The sequence below is a fragment of the Calonectris borealis genome, chromosome 7 (genome assembly GCF_964195595.1).
Source record: "Calonectris borealis chromosome 7, bCalBor7.hap1.2, whole genome shotgun sequence".
NCBI lineage: Eukaryota > Metazoa > Chordata > Aves > Procellariiformes > Procellariidae > Calonectris > Calonectris borealis.
Genome location: NC_134318.1, coordinates 17829374 through 17846668, shown reverse-complemented (window position 1 = coordinate 17846668; position 17295 = coordinate 17829374). Strand labels below are relative to the sequence as shown.

The 17295-nt window shown below is 40.0% G+C and overlaps 1 protein-coding gene across 1 annotated transcript in view; it reads right to left on the bottom strand.

The window, feature by feature from the left end:
* Positions 1–17295, bottom strand: part of DLG5 (discs large MAGUK scaffold protein 5) — a 115213-nt gene that overhangs the window by 60786 nt on the left and 37132 nt on the right. The window contains exon 2 of the mRNA XM_075154385.1: positions 11579–11647. Coding sequence (XP_075010486.1) covers positions 11579–11647 — 69 coding nt within the window. The remainder of the gene's footprint in view (positions 1–11578; positions 11648–17295) is intronic.

Sequence of the window (17295 nt, the reverse complement as noted above, 5' to 3'; positions counted from 1 at the left end):
TGCTTCGGTAAGTCTCACGACTCATTTTTCACGTGAGCTGCACTTGGGCTCTGAGAACCCAACCGTATGGAAGTCACCTCCCTGGCCAGCCTCCAGGTAAGCAGCGCTCCACCAACGCCTGAAACAGCCTAACAGCGGAGATGCGTCGTGGGGGCAAAACTGCCCATAATGCAGTACATGCATGAAGTCCTGGGTATGCATTGATTTAATCTAAAGCAAGATTTTGCAGGGTTTCCATCGTACATTGTATAAAAGAAAAGCCTTAAAAATAGAAGCTGGAGCAATCATATCTTCCATAGTTATAGTCCAAATGCTGGACTTTGCAGAAGCCACAAAGATCCATTATTGTAGCACATACCAAATATAATTCTTGATGATTACTCTAATCATCACTGATTGAAGAGATAATACAGTCACAGAGAAACCACTGCTCAGTTAGCTTCATATTTGGGGATGGGGTAGCACACTTTTTGAAGAAAAAAAGAACATTTTTAGAGAAACAGGGCTGGGAAATTTGTTAAACTGACCAACATATACCATAATGTTGGAAACATGGTGGGATGAGTCTCATGATTGGAGGTGCAGTGGATGGCTATAAGCTCTTCAGAAGGGACAGGTGAGGAAGGAGAGGCGGTGGGGTAGCCCTGTATGTTAGGGAGTGCTTTGACTGTCTAGAGCTCAATGGTAGTGATGATGAGGTCGAGTCCTTGTGGGTAAGGATGAGGGGGAAGGCCAACAAGGCAGATATCCTGCTGGGAGTCCGTTATAGACCACCTAGCCAGGATGAGGAGGTAGATGAAATATTCTACCAGAGGCTCGCAGAAGTCTCACAGTCGCTAGCCCTTGTTCTCGTGGGGGACTTCAACGTTTCGGATGTCTGCTGGAAATACCACACAGCAGAGAGGAAACAGTCCTGGAGCGTGTGGAAGATAACTTCCTGATGCAGCTGGTAAGCGAGCCTACCAGGGGAGGTGCCTCGCTTGCCCTGCTGTTCACAAACAGAGAAGGACTGGTGGGAGATGTGGTGGTCGGAGGCCGGCTTGGGCTTAGCAACCATGAAATGGTAGAATTCTCGTTACTTAGTGAAGTAAGGAGGGGGGCCAGCAAAACCACTACTATGGACTTCCGGAGGGCGGACTTTGGCCTGCTCAGGACATTGTTCGAGAGGGTCCCTTGGGAGCTAGTCCTGAAGGGCAAAGGGGTCCAGGAAGGCTGGACGTTCTTCAAGAAGGAAGTCTTAAAGGCGCAGGAGCGGGCTGTCCCCATGTGCCGTAAGAAGAATGGGCGGGGAAGACGACCGGCCTGGCTGAACGGGGAGCTCTGGCTGGGACTCAGGAAAAAAAGGAGAGTTTATCACCTTTGGAAGAAGGGGCAGGCAACTCAAGAAGAGTACAGGGATCTCGTTAGGTCGTGCAGAGAGGAAATTAGAAAGGCAAAAGCCCAGCTAGAAGTCAACCTGGCCACTGTCGTGAGAGACAACAAAAAATGTTTTTACAAGTATATTAATGACAAAAAGAGAGCCAAGGAGAATCTCCATCCTCTATTGGATGCGGGGGGGAACATTGCCACCAAGGACGAGGATAAGGCTGAGGTACTTAACGCCTTCTTTGCCTCAGTCTTTAATAGTCAGAGCAGTTGTCCTCAGGGTACTCAGCCCCCTGAGCTGGAAGACAGGGATGGCGAGCAGGATAAACCCCCCATAATCCAAGAGGAAGCAGTTAACGACCTGCTACACCACCTGGACGCTCACAAGTCTATGGGGCTGGATGGGATCCACCCGAGGGTACTGAGGGAGCTGGCGGAGGAGCTTGCCAAGCCACTCTCCATCATTTACCAGCAGTCCTGGTTAACAGGGGAGGTCCCACACGACTGGAGGCTTGCCAATGTGACACCCATCTGCAAGAAGGGCCGGAAGGAGGATCCGGGGAACTACAGGCCGGTCAGCTTGACCTCGGTGCCGGCGAAGATTATGGAGCGGTTCATCTTGAGGGTGCTCACAAGCCATGTCCGGGACAACCAGGGGATCAGGCCCAGCCAGCATGGGTTCATGAAAGACAGGTCCTGCTTGACCAACCTGATCTCCTTCTATGACCAGGTGACCTGCCTCGTGGATGAGGGAAAGGCTGTGGATGTGGTCTACCTGGACTTCAGTAAAGCCTTTGACACTGTTCCCCACAACATTCTCTTAGAGAAGCTGGTCACTCACGGCTTAGCCAAGTACACTCTTCGCTGGGTAAGAAACTGGCTGGACGGCCAAGCCCAGAGGGTTGTGGTCAATGGAGTTAAATCCAGTTGGCGGCCAGTCACGAGCGGTGTTCCCCAGGGCTCAGTTTTGGGGCCGGCCCTGTTCAATATCTTTATCAACGATCTGGATGAGGGGATCGAGTGTTCCCTCAGTAAGTTTGCAGACGACACCAAGTTGGGCAGGAGTGTTGATCTGCTGGAGGGTAGGAAGGCTCTGCAGAGGGACCTGGACAGGCTGGATCGATGGGGTGAGGCCAACTGTATGAGGTTCAACAAGGCCAAGTGCCGGGTCCTGCACTTGGGTCACAACAACCCCAGGCAATGCTACAGGCTTGGGGAAGAGTGGCTGGAAAGCTGCCCAGCGGAAAAGGACCTGGGGGTGCTGGTTGACAGCCGGCTGAACATGGGCCGGCAGTGTGCCCAGGTGGCCAAGAAGGCCAACGGCATCCTGGCCTGTATCAGAAATAGTGTGGCCAGCAGGAGTAGGGAGGTGATCGTGCCCCTGTACTTGGCACTGGTGAGGCCGCACCTCGAATCCTGTGTTCAGCTTTGGGCCCCTCACTACAAGAAGGACATGGAGGTGCTGGAGCGTGTCCAGAGGAGGGCAACGAAGCTGGTGAAGGGTCTGGAGCACAAGTCTTATGAGGAGCGGCTGAGGGCACTGGGACTGTTTAGCCAGGAGAAAAGGAGGCTGAGGGGAGACCTCATCGCGCTCTACAACTACCTGAAAGGAGGTTGTAGCGAGGTGGGTGTTGGTCTCTTCTCCCAAGTAACTAGCGATAGGACGAGAGGAAATGGCCTCAAGTTGCACCAGGGGAGGTTTAGATTGGACATTAGGAAAAACTTCTTTACTGAAAAGAGTGGTCAGGCCTTGGAACAGGCTGCCCAGGGAAGTGGTTGAGTCACCATCCCTGGAAGTATTTAAAAGACGTGTAGATGAGGCGCTTATGGACATGGTTTAGTGGGCATGGTGGTATTGGGTTGACGGTTGGACTCAATGATCTTAGAGGTCTTCTCCAACCTTAATGATTCTATGATTCTATGAGTCTATGATATCAACATAATGCTGAGGCAGGAAAATGGGTACCAATGCATAAACAGCTACTTTTAAGAAATTAACATATTTTGAATTATAATAAACCCATTACTCTTTGAGAAATACATTTGTATGACATGTTCAACTAATCCAAAAGGCAATCTGTCACAAGCTAACAGAATGCCTGAGTTTTATGATGATTTTTTAAACTCATCTTATAAATTTGTGCCAATTCTTGCTTGCAAACAAACAGAAGACTATTCATTGTACAGTGAAGCCTTTTTCATTGCTTTCTTTCATAAAAAAATAAAATCAACAGGGATGTTCAGCAAATTATTTCTTTATGGCTTTGTAAATCATGACAGAAAACATTAAAAAAGTCTTGCAAGATGCATTGAAAAGCATGATCAACTGGGTTTCTTCCACCTCAGGAAGGGGTGGGGAATAAAGACTTATGCATGCTGTAGGAAAATGCATGCTAAAATATTTACTTTCTTTCAATAATTTATGAGGACTAGAACAGGATTACATATCAGAAGTTATCATTTAGATACATTTCTGCAGACACATCTTTTGAAGTGGTCTTGAAAGAGCACAGAACAGAATTGCATGTAGGCGAAATAAAATATTAGTAAAAACAAGCAGCAGTACATTGAGGAAACTGAAAGCTAAAATAATGAACTGTGGAAACAGTTTCATCTGACAGACAGAAAACCTAATAGGTTATGAAAGCAGTGAGGATCATGTAACATGCAAGGACAAAAGAATGGGTAGCACTTCAGTATTTGTTTTAATGCAGAATATAACAAGCTAAACAAACCCACCAGCACGTAAAACAAACTTTCAACTTCAGTAAGTCTAAGACTTTAGAAAGAACTGAACACTGGTTCTAGAAAGATCAATATGAAAGAAAATCTACAACCTAATACTCAAAAATAGCAAGGAGGGGGAAAAAAGGGCAGACACGTCAATTCAAAAAGTCCTTGCAGAATTTTGCCGAACTAAAACACAATACAGAGTAAAATCTGTTACCGTGACCAAGGAAAATACAGCTGAAGCTTCTGGGTTTGAATATTCAGGAGCTCCCTGGTGGGAAAGCTCAAACCCTACATTTGTCAGGCTTACAACTGCACACTGAAAGCATAACCTAGACAAAAGTGTCCAGTCCAAACCCAAAGGGGACGACGACTTGGGTCAACCGCTGCACACCGACCAAGGGGATGAGACTCCACCAACGCTCGTTCCTTCACATCTTCTCCTGCAGAGGAGTTGTGAGCATCGTCTCACCATACTGTTTTATAGCCCCAAAAGAAAACTGCTGACACCAAAAGGATTTCCTGAATGCACAAACTGATACAGGGCCTCAGGGCCTGTGTTCCCACCATGCTGTCTGGATTGCAGGAGATGGGTATTCACAGATGCTGTATTTCCATTCAAATCACTACAGACCAACCAGACGTTAAGAAGATATTATAGCAAACAAAACACCATGAAGTGGTCAGCCATTCATTAGTGGTTCTCAAGGCCTGTCTATGCAGAACCCTTAAGAGACCAAGAATTACCTCAAACTGATTTGTTACAGGATATGTTTAAAAAAAAAACAAAACCAAAAACCAAACCACACAAAACCCAACCAACCAACAAACTGCAAACAAAAGCCAAAAAACCCCAACCCTCCTCCTCCAAGACTGCATCCGTATACATCAGCAAAGTTAATTTTTTTGTTGTTACTGTTGTTTTTTTTAAAACAGGACATCACATCCATTCAGTAATTCTTGGGTACCTCTGAAGTGACCGAAGTTGAGAGAACATTGTGCATGACTACATGTCAACCCATAGCTGCCTGGAAAGGGAAGCCGTAGAAGTCAGTGGTAATACAATAAAGCTATTCAAAGTGCTTAAGATTCTCTTAAGTAATCTTAAGAGAAGATGGTTATTAACAAACACACCAAAAATTAGGTAAAGAGATTAAGGATCAATCCTGGAGACATCTACATGATTCGAGAACAGAGTAAAATAGGAGAGTAAAGTTACTTTAAGTTTGTGGAAGAGGGTGTTTATTTCCTAAGTCTTGTTTCCAGTAAACTAAACAAGTACTCTTCAGATCAAAGAACAAGAAAATTACATGGGAAATAAATCTACAAAAAGAGGTTTAATACAATCATTGAGGCCAAATTTTACAGGAAAATGACTTCTGAATAGTGAGACTGATTGGCAAGGAGGTGGAACATTGAAGGCAATCACTGCAGTACAGAAAGGGATGCTGATGTGGTATACTGGTAGTGGTCCTAGCACCTTTTCTCATTCATTTGTAGCTGTTCAGCAGGTGTAATATTGTCACTCATTCCTTTGTCAGAATGTGTTAACTGTTGAGGTATTTTTACCAAATATAAATTTTGTGCTTGTGTTAGTAAAAAAAGCAGGAAATACAACCAGAGATTCCTATAGGCTGCTGGGGGCGGGGAATAAATATCTTTTTCAGACAAGGAACAAGTGTTTATCTTTGACTGAAGGAGTATCATAAACCACACCTGCAACTGAACACTTCCTATGGATAGTGAAAGCAATTACTTTGTAATATACATCTGTAGAAAGTGTGAAGCAATTAAACTGAAATCACAACAACATAAAAGGACAGTTGTCAAAATGGCCAACATGAAAATGGTTGGGAAGGAATTATCATCTGATGGGAGGGGGTTAATGTTTGCTTTGCAGTAAGAATTAAGGCCCTCAGATTAAGTAACTTGAATTGCAATTAGTGAAAAACTCTCTGTAAATAGCCTGTCAGGCTGATAAGCTAACAAAGCCTTAAGCAAGGAAATACTGTCAGTTGAAGTCAAAGTTGGACAAGCTTGGTGGCATCAGATACATGAGCACCTGATGGCTGCAAGAAAGTCATTAAATTATAGTGCCAATGGTGGTGTTTGTTACAGACTGGCATGTAAATTCCCACAGGAAAAAGTAGTACGGTGATATGAACAGTGAAGAGCAAGAAAAAACACTTATGACTAAAAAAGTGATACTTTTACAAAGAACTGAATGGCTGGAACAATAATAGACTGTTAAAAGATAAAGGTGATACTATGTGATGCGGAATGAAGAGGATACAAGATTGACAGCTGTAATCACAACAATGCAAAGAGATCTAGCTCTGGAAAGAAGGAAATTATACATGTAGAAAGACAGAAGGTCTTTTCCATTCCAAAAGTCCTCTCATTAGCATCTCAGTATATTTTCAAAGAATGGAAGAGTATGCAATACCTTTCTGTTAAAAACTCATCATGAAAAAGCATAATGCAGGCTATCCTTACAGCCATAGACTGACACCTGCATGCGAGCTGCTGGCTTCTTTTAAACAACAATTCTTAAAAAAAAAAAAAAAAAAAACAAACCACCCAAACTGCGCATTGAGGAGAGGAGGAAGAATCACATTTCTAAAGCACGAAAGGAAAACTCTGAGGTTTCATTATGGTACTAGGGTAGGTAAAAAATTGCTCGAAACTATAATCCTATCATAGCATCACATTGCTCAGGTCAGTAATGTGTTACTGGAGGCTGTAAAAGTAGCACTGGGTATTCAAAAGTCTTGAAACGCACCCTTTAAGTCAATTCACAGAGGCTTTTTTACGCGACATGGGCCAGAACAAGCACTTACCTGGTTATTGTAAAAAGGAAGAAAGGAGACTGATTTTGGAAGAAAAGAGCAAAAAAAGTAAAAAATAAAAAAAAGTGGAAACTGGAAGTAAAGTAGATAATCAAAAGATGCACAGAAACTAATAAGGACACTGTGTTACTATTTCCCATAGCAAACAAATTTGATGATTTCAGGCTGAAGTATTTTATAAGTAGGGTGATATTTGGCTGATATTGTATCATCTACAGATAATCTTTCAGAACACAGGCTTTCCATCTTTCCTTACAGGTCCAGAAAATTATCTGCTGGGATACATAAACACCATCTGGTCCAACCGCCCTGTTCAAGCAGGACCACCTAGAACCAGTTGTCCAGGACTATGTCATTTAAGTTCAATTCAGTGCTTGGTGAGCATTTATCTTCAAAATAATAAATGTCAAACTGGTGCTTTTTTTTTCCTTTTTTTAAAAAGGGGGTCTTTATTCTGTGTTCTTTTCCTCTCTGTTATATCATGACCAGTCAAGTGGGAGACTAGCCAGCGACTGTCACGTATAGCTCTGTTACTGGTTTCTATCCAATTCCTAAGTGACACTGTTGTTCCGTGCTTGGCACGTCAGGCACTGAATCTCCATAAATAATTATTCTGATGTCAGAAATGCAGAATTGTAGCTTCATTCAGAGAGTCTGCCGGGCACGGGGAGTGGGCAGATGAAGGATGCTTCTATTTACACACAAAAAGCTTTGTGATCAGCCAAGAGCAAAGAGAAAGGAAATACAGAGAGAGCATGACAATTTAATGAGGATTTGTTCCTTTGGGGGGAAGAAGGTGGGGCTGAAGCACAATGGTGAGATGCAGGGATTACAGTACTTGATATCGTACCTCTTTTGGAAATTAACAGTGAATATTTGCCCTCAGTTCCATCAAAACTTCCTATTTTACATGCACAGCATGAACTTAATACACAGGAAAGAAAAGGAAGGAAGCATAAGGGAAAAAAAGAAAATATTGCCAACTGAACCAATTTTGAATGCTGAGGGAAATACACAAGAAATACCTGTAAAGAGCAATGATTTGTCACTCTGTATTTTTATTTACATATACAGATAGAAAAGAAAAAAGGCAGATACACCTATGGTCAAGGCAGATAAATCTACGAAGAGGAGTTTCTTCTCCAAAGCTGCTACCCTGCTGCTACACAGGTGGGAAAACTGGCTTCCACTCAACTGCTTATTCTACCACATGCACATGAGGCTGGAAGTTCATTCTTGCTGCATCCCTCATGCCCTGCAAGCCCATCTAGGCAGGGAAAGAGAAAAAAAGCTTGGATGATAACACAGTACTTGGGATAGACTAGCCAGAAACTCTTCTCTGAGTCACATTATACAAGTTACATCGCTCCTTGCTCTCCATTGTATAAGGACTATGGCATTACTGAAGATCGAGAGAACCCCAGCTTACCCAGTTGTTTCCCCGTACAGAAGCTGCTCTGTAACTGTTCATCCATGCTGCTGCTCTCCATGCATGCTGCCCTCTTCTCTTTCAATGGGAAAATTAGAACTGCAAACATACCCAAGACTCAGGCACACCATGGGTTTATACAGTGATAAAATGATGTTCTCTCATCTTTCCCTCTTCCTTTCCAAATCCTAACACCATGTTTCATTTAGTTGACTAAGACTGAGACCATGTTTTCTTCGAACTACTTTTTAAAAACAATCGTCTTAGTACTCTTTAAGCTTAGTTCTTAGATCACGGTCGTCTTCTGGAAAATAAGCCCATTGTTATATACGTCAGCTTCACAAATTAGCTCTGAAACCCAGGATAGCTGTAAAACATATAGAATCACCTCAATTTCACAACATCTTGGCTTACCTGGAAGTATTTCAGAGAAAGATCATTTAATTAAGAATGCTGGCAGCAGAAACCACCTCCAACAATAGCTAGGGTGATTAAGGTTGGGAAGAAAAGACGAAGCACATGGACATACCTTTGTCTAGTTACTTTTATTAACTATGGAGTCCAAAGACTAAAATGAAAGATTGTATTATCTCCCCTAATTAGAAGATGCTAAGATTCACTCTCTGCTTCTTTATCTGGGCTTAATTAGTGGCCCCAATACCTTTCTCATTTCATCTGAAAGGTCAACTGTGTAAATGTGTTTCTGAGCTGCTTGACAAACAGAAGCAAGGCAGACCAGAAATAAAAATTGGTTGAATATTAATGAAAACCAGTGGTTTGAACCCAGGAATAATAAAATAGCTCCCTTTTCTGCCCCATGAGGAAGGCACATGTGAGTGGGGAAATGAAAATATTCCTTTACATGCATGCATGTGTACATGTAACTATCAATGTCAAACTTGAATATATTCCAAAGCTTACCTTGTCTCCTAATCATGAGCTATTTACCTTTTTTCACTGATGCATTCATGTCAAAGGCAAAACTTATAATTTCCACTACACAGAACTACCCTTGTGAAAATGTATTGCAGTGAGATGGGGACAGGGGGCTGGGGGAGGAAGATGTATGTAAAATTCCTGAAACGCTATGGCAACTCAGTATTTGTTGGGATTCCATTCAAAGAAGTCATATGAAGCCTTCAGGGAGCTGGCATGCAAACAGTTTCAGTTATGATGGTTTGTCATTCAACAAATCAGTCAGTATTAAAATAATCTGACTGCAGCTTTGAAGTGACTTGCAAACATGTCTATTAGGATATGTTGGTTATTAAGCAAAGAAATTTTGCTATTGATATTAGATCACATTAAAAATATTATCTCTTGCAGAACAAGATGTGAGGGAAAGAAAATGATTGGGGAAAAAAATGATACTCATGAATAACAAGTCTATAATCAGACTATAAAATAAACATGCCAGCTTCAAACAAAGAATTCCCCTGGCTGTTAATGTACTAAATATTAAACACCTAACTCACTTTAATCATTTGAATAAAACAAAACTATGGAGAATACTAGATCACAAGTTTTGTTTAATAGCGGGTCACTTCGTTTTTAGGTTATTAATAACTTTGATCACTGCACACACCAACAGCATAAAACACTTCCAAGGACAGCCCTTTAGGTAAAATACACAGATCAGGATTCAGTATGAACCTCAATATTTTAAAACATGAACAAACCATAGGTCGGAAAGAATTCAGTTCTGACTCATATATGGGAATAATGGATGTCTCAGAAGTAACATGCCAAATTCTAAATAAGTGTTCAGAAACAGGAATCCCATAAGGTATTAGGCCACAGGAAAGTAATAAAATAGAAAATAGAATCTGTAGGTATCTGTAGCTTGCAAGTGGTCACCGTTAAAGCAAAAGTTCTCTTTGTGATGGCAAACACTAGCTGTTCATCTACCTACCTTTACTTCCAAAATTATAAAAGGTCAGGTACAAAGAATCGAATATGTGCATTCACAAAGTTACAAAAATTGCAAAAAAAAAGGTCTAAGTGTACCTTTCCTTTTTAAAGTCAGGAACGTGGGACTAGAAAGGACCACCTTCATCTTCTATCTCAGGCGTCACTTCATCCAATTATTCCACAAACTTACTGGATTTCAGCTTAGAAGAACTTCCTTCATTGGAACGCTCTTTTTTTGAGTCTGGTTGTCCTAAAAATTTAGAAACTTTCTTCTTCCTATTTCGAGCCCCAATTTATTCCTAGCAAATTAAATCATATCCTTCCTTCAGGTAATAGCATACAAGTGTGATCTTGATAAAGATCAAACTAACATGTCGCAGCTTCCTGTATTTTCAGCAAATAGTTCAGTCAACCCTAAAATCTTGTTCTTGCATGCTGGAGTTAAAAATTCAACTCAATGACTGCAACAGATGTCTACCCACATCCTTAAACAGACAACTGACTTGCCGGGTGCTGTCAGGGAAGTCTACAGATGCCTGACACAACATTGGAACTTTAAATATGCAAGAACCTACATTCCCTATCCAAGGCAAGTGACTTTTACATAGATTTCACGATAAAAGTATTTGTGTAAGTAAAGAAGAGGAAAACTGACAGCTAATAATGCTATTCCGACATCATCTTATTATTAGAGGTCTTTTGTCCACATTTCTTTTTCCTCTAGGTTTGTTTGTTTGTTTTTAATATTTTGTCTTTCCCAATGACATTAAAAACAGAGCAAATGAAGCAATTCATTGCATGCAGGAAAAAAAGGGTTAAAAAAGGGCAGCTACTTCCAGAAGTTTAAAAGGCTATGACCTTGGCTAATAATAAAATTTTTAATTTCTACAATGTTTTAAGACTGACTAAAATTTTCACATCTACATAAATATATACATACACATATATGCATGCCTATATATATTTTCATATGCACAGACTTGTAGAAAACTAACACTGCCATTTTTACATCATTTTACTAAGTAACTCAAAACGTAGTTACATCATTTAACATATTCAAACATAACAGATTTTATTGGCAACAACTGCATACAGCTATGAAAAGGCTTAACTTGCACTACACAGAACGGGTATACTTTTTCCTGGTGAAGACGCGTGGTCACATCTTACAGTTCAACTTCCTTGATGTTATGACCTGAATCTCTCTACCCTTCCCGAAGGCAACCTTAAAAACGTGTTCTCCCAGCTCCCAAAAGGCATGCTCATCAAGTTGTTAGATTAATACTTTACTCACCAATGCTACTCAGAGAACTGCTGCTTTCAGAATCAGAAGGCATTATGGACAGCACACTGTATGTAGACCCTAAAATTAGAAAAATAAAGACAGTATTACTTTTTTTCTTTTCCTATCCCCAAACCAAGCTAACCATTCATTTTCTTGATACTGTAGATGCCAAACACGCTAAATTATTGAGCGCACACGTCACTAATGCATAAAAACCTAATAGGAAAAGTATAATTTGTAAATGAACGTCACACTATGTGTGAGTAGGAAACTATTTTAGATGAAATGCTGAAAATGAGTTCAGCAAAATACTGAACTAATACAATGGTTATTTCAGATACACTGAAAATACAGTTTCTTCTCTACATTATGAAGATTATGAGCGATACCTGCAACAACAGTCAGAATCTATTTGGTTTCTTATCTTTTTACAGCTCCTATTTCATTGTCTAACTGATTTGTATTCTCATCCTCAAACTTCCTCCACTTCGAAATTTCATTTCATTGGTAAGTACGTTTTGCAACTTTCAGTATCTGACCTTAAAAGCAAGGACTACAAAGCTATCTGCTGTTACTGACGTAGCAACAGCAAGTTTTTTCACATATTAATAGATCAATAGACAGAGACGCCTTTTATTTTAGTTATTTTAGAAGTATGCTAGATTTTACTTACCAGAAGAACTAGAAAAACAGATCCTACTTCAAAACCTTACAAACTTAACAGCTCCACCATCCCTCACAAACAGGATAAACATGTCGCAGTAAAGACAGGGAATGATTACGTGCAAAAGCGATTTGAAATCTGGTCCATTTTCAGCACTAGCCAGGATGCAAGACCTGTCTTCCCAATGACCAAGCTCAAAGACAGTCTCAATACTTTCAGGAGCTGCCTTTCCTACAGTCCTCCTTCTTACATTTCAATATTTGTTTCTTCCAGTCTCTTTGAAATTAAGAAATAAAAGCTGAGAAGCAGCATGAGATTAAACGTATCGATCTACCTTTGAAATAGAAAGAAAGCTGGAAATAGAAAGAAGCTGGAAAATAAGAAAGAAATCCTAGTTTTTGCTCATCTCCTCTGCTTCTTCCTAGGAAAAGACACGACATCTGTAACTACCATGGTGTTAGATGAAGGAAAGACAAGATGTGATAAAATAAGTGTACTAACAACACAAGCAATAACAGGAAAGTGAATTAAAAAAAGCAAACACACTTAGGGCCCGATCTAGTGAAAGTGACATGGACCCCAACTTTAATGGCGTGTGTTTATTTACCCTGACAAAGAATGAGGCTCCCAGATTTGATAAAAGGAGTGATGTCTAGGCAAAAGCAAACTTGAAGTATTTGAATGTAAGGAAAACTCCCTCCAAGCAAATCCTCCTGTTAGTAGCAGACATTGCAGAAAATAAGTACCAGAAAAGGAACTGAATCTTGAAGTAAACTGTTTAGCCTGACAAATCCCTGTAAAAAATGACTCAAAATATATTGGTTATGAATAATTCTAGTTGATTGTACAGAATATAAGTTTTTTGTTTTGTTCTGATTTTTAAAGAAAACATATGACAAGCATGTCACTGACACACTGGCTTCACAAAAAAAAAAACTTGCTGTGTATTTTTCCTTCCATTTCAAACATTTTCACATAACAATTTAAGCTGTGCTCCTATTTCATTAAAGCTTATTAAAAGCAAAATAATTTCTGCATTAATTAAAATCAATCTCTTTGCATATTCTAAACTCGTATGACTTGCAGTATTTCCTGTAGTCTGGACTAGAAGGGTTAGAATCATAAGAGAAGCTGAAAAAAGCAGATCAATATATTAAACAAAGTAGGAGATCTTTATGACAGACAATGTGTACCAAGATTGTATCAAAACTGCATGGGACTCAACCACAGTAAAATCTTGTGCCAAGAAGTGACACTTCATTATACTTGGCAATTTAAGGCAAAATTGCCCAGTTCCTCTAAAAGATTACATAGGAGTCCCACACCTAAATAAACTTTTACTGATTGTTAGCTGCTTTAGCTTCTTTTTAAGAGTGGAGAAAGAAAAGACTCAAAATCTCATCATCTTAACTGATCTTGCTTTTACTGATCTTGAAGAAGCACTGATCCTCTCTGTCTTCTTTTCCTGCATTAGAAGCCAGAGCCAGGACTTAAAACGAGTTAAATTCTGCTCTCTGGAATAGATAGAAAAGTTTTGTGAAGCTGACTTCATCAATGGAGACATGTGACTCTCCCTAGCGATGTTCTTAAAACATGAGCTCAGATTTGTAAATGCAAGATCCGGTATGCATGGCATGTTATCACAGGAAAACCTACAATTGTGAAGAGGGGAGGAATCATCTAACCCATTCATAATACCTCACTTCTAACAAAAAAAAAAAAATCTAGTAAAATCTAGTAAAAATCTAGCCAATTTGTTTGGCTGCCAAGGCTGTTTGTGGGTATGTTTGGTTTTGGTTTGTTTTTAAACTACACAGGATATAAGTCCATTATCTGTAACACATGCCACCTCTGCCATCAGAAGCAGTATTAGTAAGCATCAGAAACAATAACCAGAGGACTCTACATAGCTTTCACAATATTAAAATTCATCTTTAGGTACTGAACTGATACACATCCATATATTCAATTCAGGCTAAAGTAGCATCGTACTTGACGTATTCTGCTTGATCAAACTAGCAATACCTCAGTAGTACCTGAAAATGCTCCAAGACAGCGTTTCCTCCTCTATAGGATGCCTCCTCACATAAATGAAAACGCTCAAAATCACCCCAACAGGAATTCAGATACAGGCAAAAAGGCACAGAAGAAGGCACAAGCTAGCTTGTATAACCAAAGGCACTAGAACACCCTGTTTATTCATGAGCTACACAACTTTGGTATTTTAAGAAATTTGTTGCAAAACCATCCCCCCTCCCTTGCTAAGCAATTTTCCACTTTATTTCAAATTCTTAAAACTTTCTGACTGTCCATCTTGTCAAATTGCACAAAAAATAAGATCAGAACACAAAACCCAACAAGAAGCCATGACTACTTTTTCAGGTTAATGTTGAAAGTGCTTCACGCTTAGGAGTTCACATGCTTTTCACCCTACTTTTCCAAGTATTTGTCTTTCATATTCTTCCACTACTATTCACCTTGCATGCCAAAGTCCCCCAGTACAAAAACTTGCTACATTTGATTTTAGTTCACTGTCTCATAACAATTGCTGACATATTCTTTAAATATTCTTTAAGTTAAAAATTATAGCTTGAAATGACAATATTCTGAGAAACACAATAGATACTGCTCATACTTAATTTAAAAAAAAAAAAAAAGTGACCTGTCTTTTACAGATACACATTTGTACAGAGAGGAAAAAGAGCATAAGCATCCTGTCTTTGCATGGCAGACTTGCTCTTGGGGCATTTCCTTTTTGCTCATCCATATTTAAGCTTTGGATCAGTTCCTGGCTGTATTAAACAGCTTTGGCAGAGCAGAGGGATTTAGAAACTGCTACAGCATATACTTGAGAATCTTAAGAGTCCCATTTCCTTCTATTTTCAACAATTAGAGCAAGTCAAATTTCCTTAAGTTATTACTGTCTTTATTAGTCAGATGACAGGAAGGCCACTTAAAAACTCACAAATTCAGGAAAGGAACTAGTTGCTTAACTGTGGAAGCCACCTCCAGGGACAGCAGAGAAACTGGATGGAGTTTGCCTCCATCTTTCACACAGTGTCCACAGAGAAACAAACAGTGATATATCTTTTCTCTTTAAGAAAGACAATGATGGTGGAGGGAGAAAAGAAGAAGAAAAAAAAAAGAGAAAAAAAGGAAAAGAGATACATGTCCTAAGACGACACCAACTGTCTAACCAAGCGATTTCCTCATCAGCAATGCCAAATCTAGACTGATGGAATTAAATTATTAGCAGAAAATTAAGCCAGAATATTTCTCTCTTCTGTCTTTCTAACCCTTGAATCGTGAAACACCACGTAACACTGGGCATTACCAGTACTTCAAGGAGACACTAAAAAAGACAAGCCAGCTAATCTCAAAGTAGTAAAGCCTCCAAAACAAGTTTGTACTTGGTACCTTCTGTAAGAAAGGAGCACAAAGGATCAAGTAAAATTTCTTCTAGGACTAAATGCTAAATTATTGAATGACTTCTGAGAAAAACACACTGTGTTCAAATTTCATTATGTGGAGATAAGCTGAATGTCAGGATTGCCATGGCGGCGTAGAACCTTCTCATCCTCCCCATACACATATGTATGCAGGCTCTGCTCATGGCTCTAAAGCATAGTGTATGCAAGGGGACTGTAGTGGCAAAATAAGATACAGGGACTCAGCTTTCCAAAATTCATTGCACATATGCTTTCAATTCATGAATTTATACTTTTTTTTTTCCAAAATGTATATTTTACTCTCAAATATTTACAAAATTATATTTATAATTCAACTGAAAGAAGGCTATTTCATCTTCCAGAATTTGCTATATTAACTAAATGACTGTGTAGGAATAAGAATCATTACTCCCTCAGATACACACCTTCAGCACAGGGCCAAAAAGAGGCAGATATACTGAACCTGTTTCAGCATGTGAAGAACCAGGGTTTAATTCAAGGAGCATTAGGTGTTTCATCCCACAAGATGCGAGTGCTCTGTTCTTAGCTGCACAGCTCTTGGCACGTCAACCATCTTTAAGGATTGCGTTAAGATCTGCAGCATGGCTGACTCCTAAACTAGGCATGTTTCCTAACTAGGAACACTTAGCTCATTGTAGGACTGAGCCCAGAAGGAGTGCTTTGCCTGCACGAATTTCGCTACACCTCTGCTTTTAAAGATGACATGAAACAACTCTCCATGCTCCCCCCGCTGCAAATTTCCATTGTTAATTAAATTCTGCTCTTCCTCCCCCCTCCCTTCCCAGCGGTGACTGCCAGCTGATTCAACTTCTTGTCAGCAAATTACTTTTCTGATGGAGGTCCAATGCACCGGATGAGAGGGCAGCGTGACAAACATTTGTTTATCCACATCTCCATGCACCAAACCAAAGTGACTTTGGCAGGACTTCTACTTGCTGTGGGGGAGTGAAAAAGTTTTATTAAAACTGGAAATGACCTCGATTACAATGTTCCCACTGCCTTTACAACAAACAAAACTGCCCAAGGAGCTTAAGATCACATGGATCTGCCATGCTCTGTCTCTGAAGCTGTTCTTTTCTTGGCAGTCTGAGTAGCCAGGTTTGTCAGAAACCTTAAGACACAGTAATTTCTTGCAAGTTGTGTGATGTTCAGATGCTAAATTCTGACCTCACACAAAACCTTCAATTGGGTATTTGCTTCCATCCATGTCATATTTATTTCAGATGTTTAGCAGTCATTTATCTTTAAGGATATGGGTAACTCCAAGAACAAAGGTACAAACTTAGCAGTAAAGGTAAAACAGTGGTAGAAGTCATATCAGCAAAAGTTTGCTCTCTTCCCCCATCTGATTTTAAACATGGCTTTATTACTTATTCTGCACACCTACAGTTCCTTACCGTGCCCTGCAGCACAAAATCCTCTTATTTTCAGGACACCATGATAACTAAATGAACATTAAACAGCTTTTTAAATAATCAAGCAGCTAAAAATTTACAATTTTTATTTCCCAAATGCCTCAGTCTAGAACAGTTTCACAGAGACAGTGAGGGTCAAAAAGTTTCTTTTCCTTTTCCAATGGAGAAAACATTTTA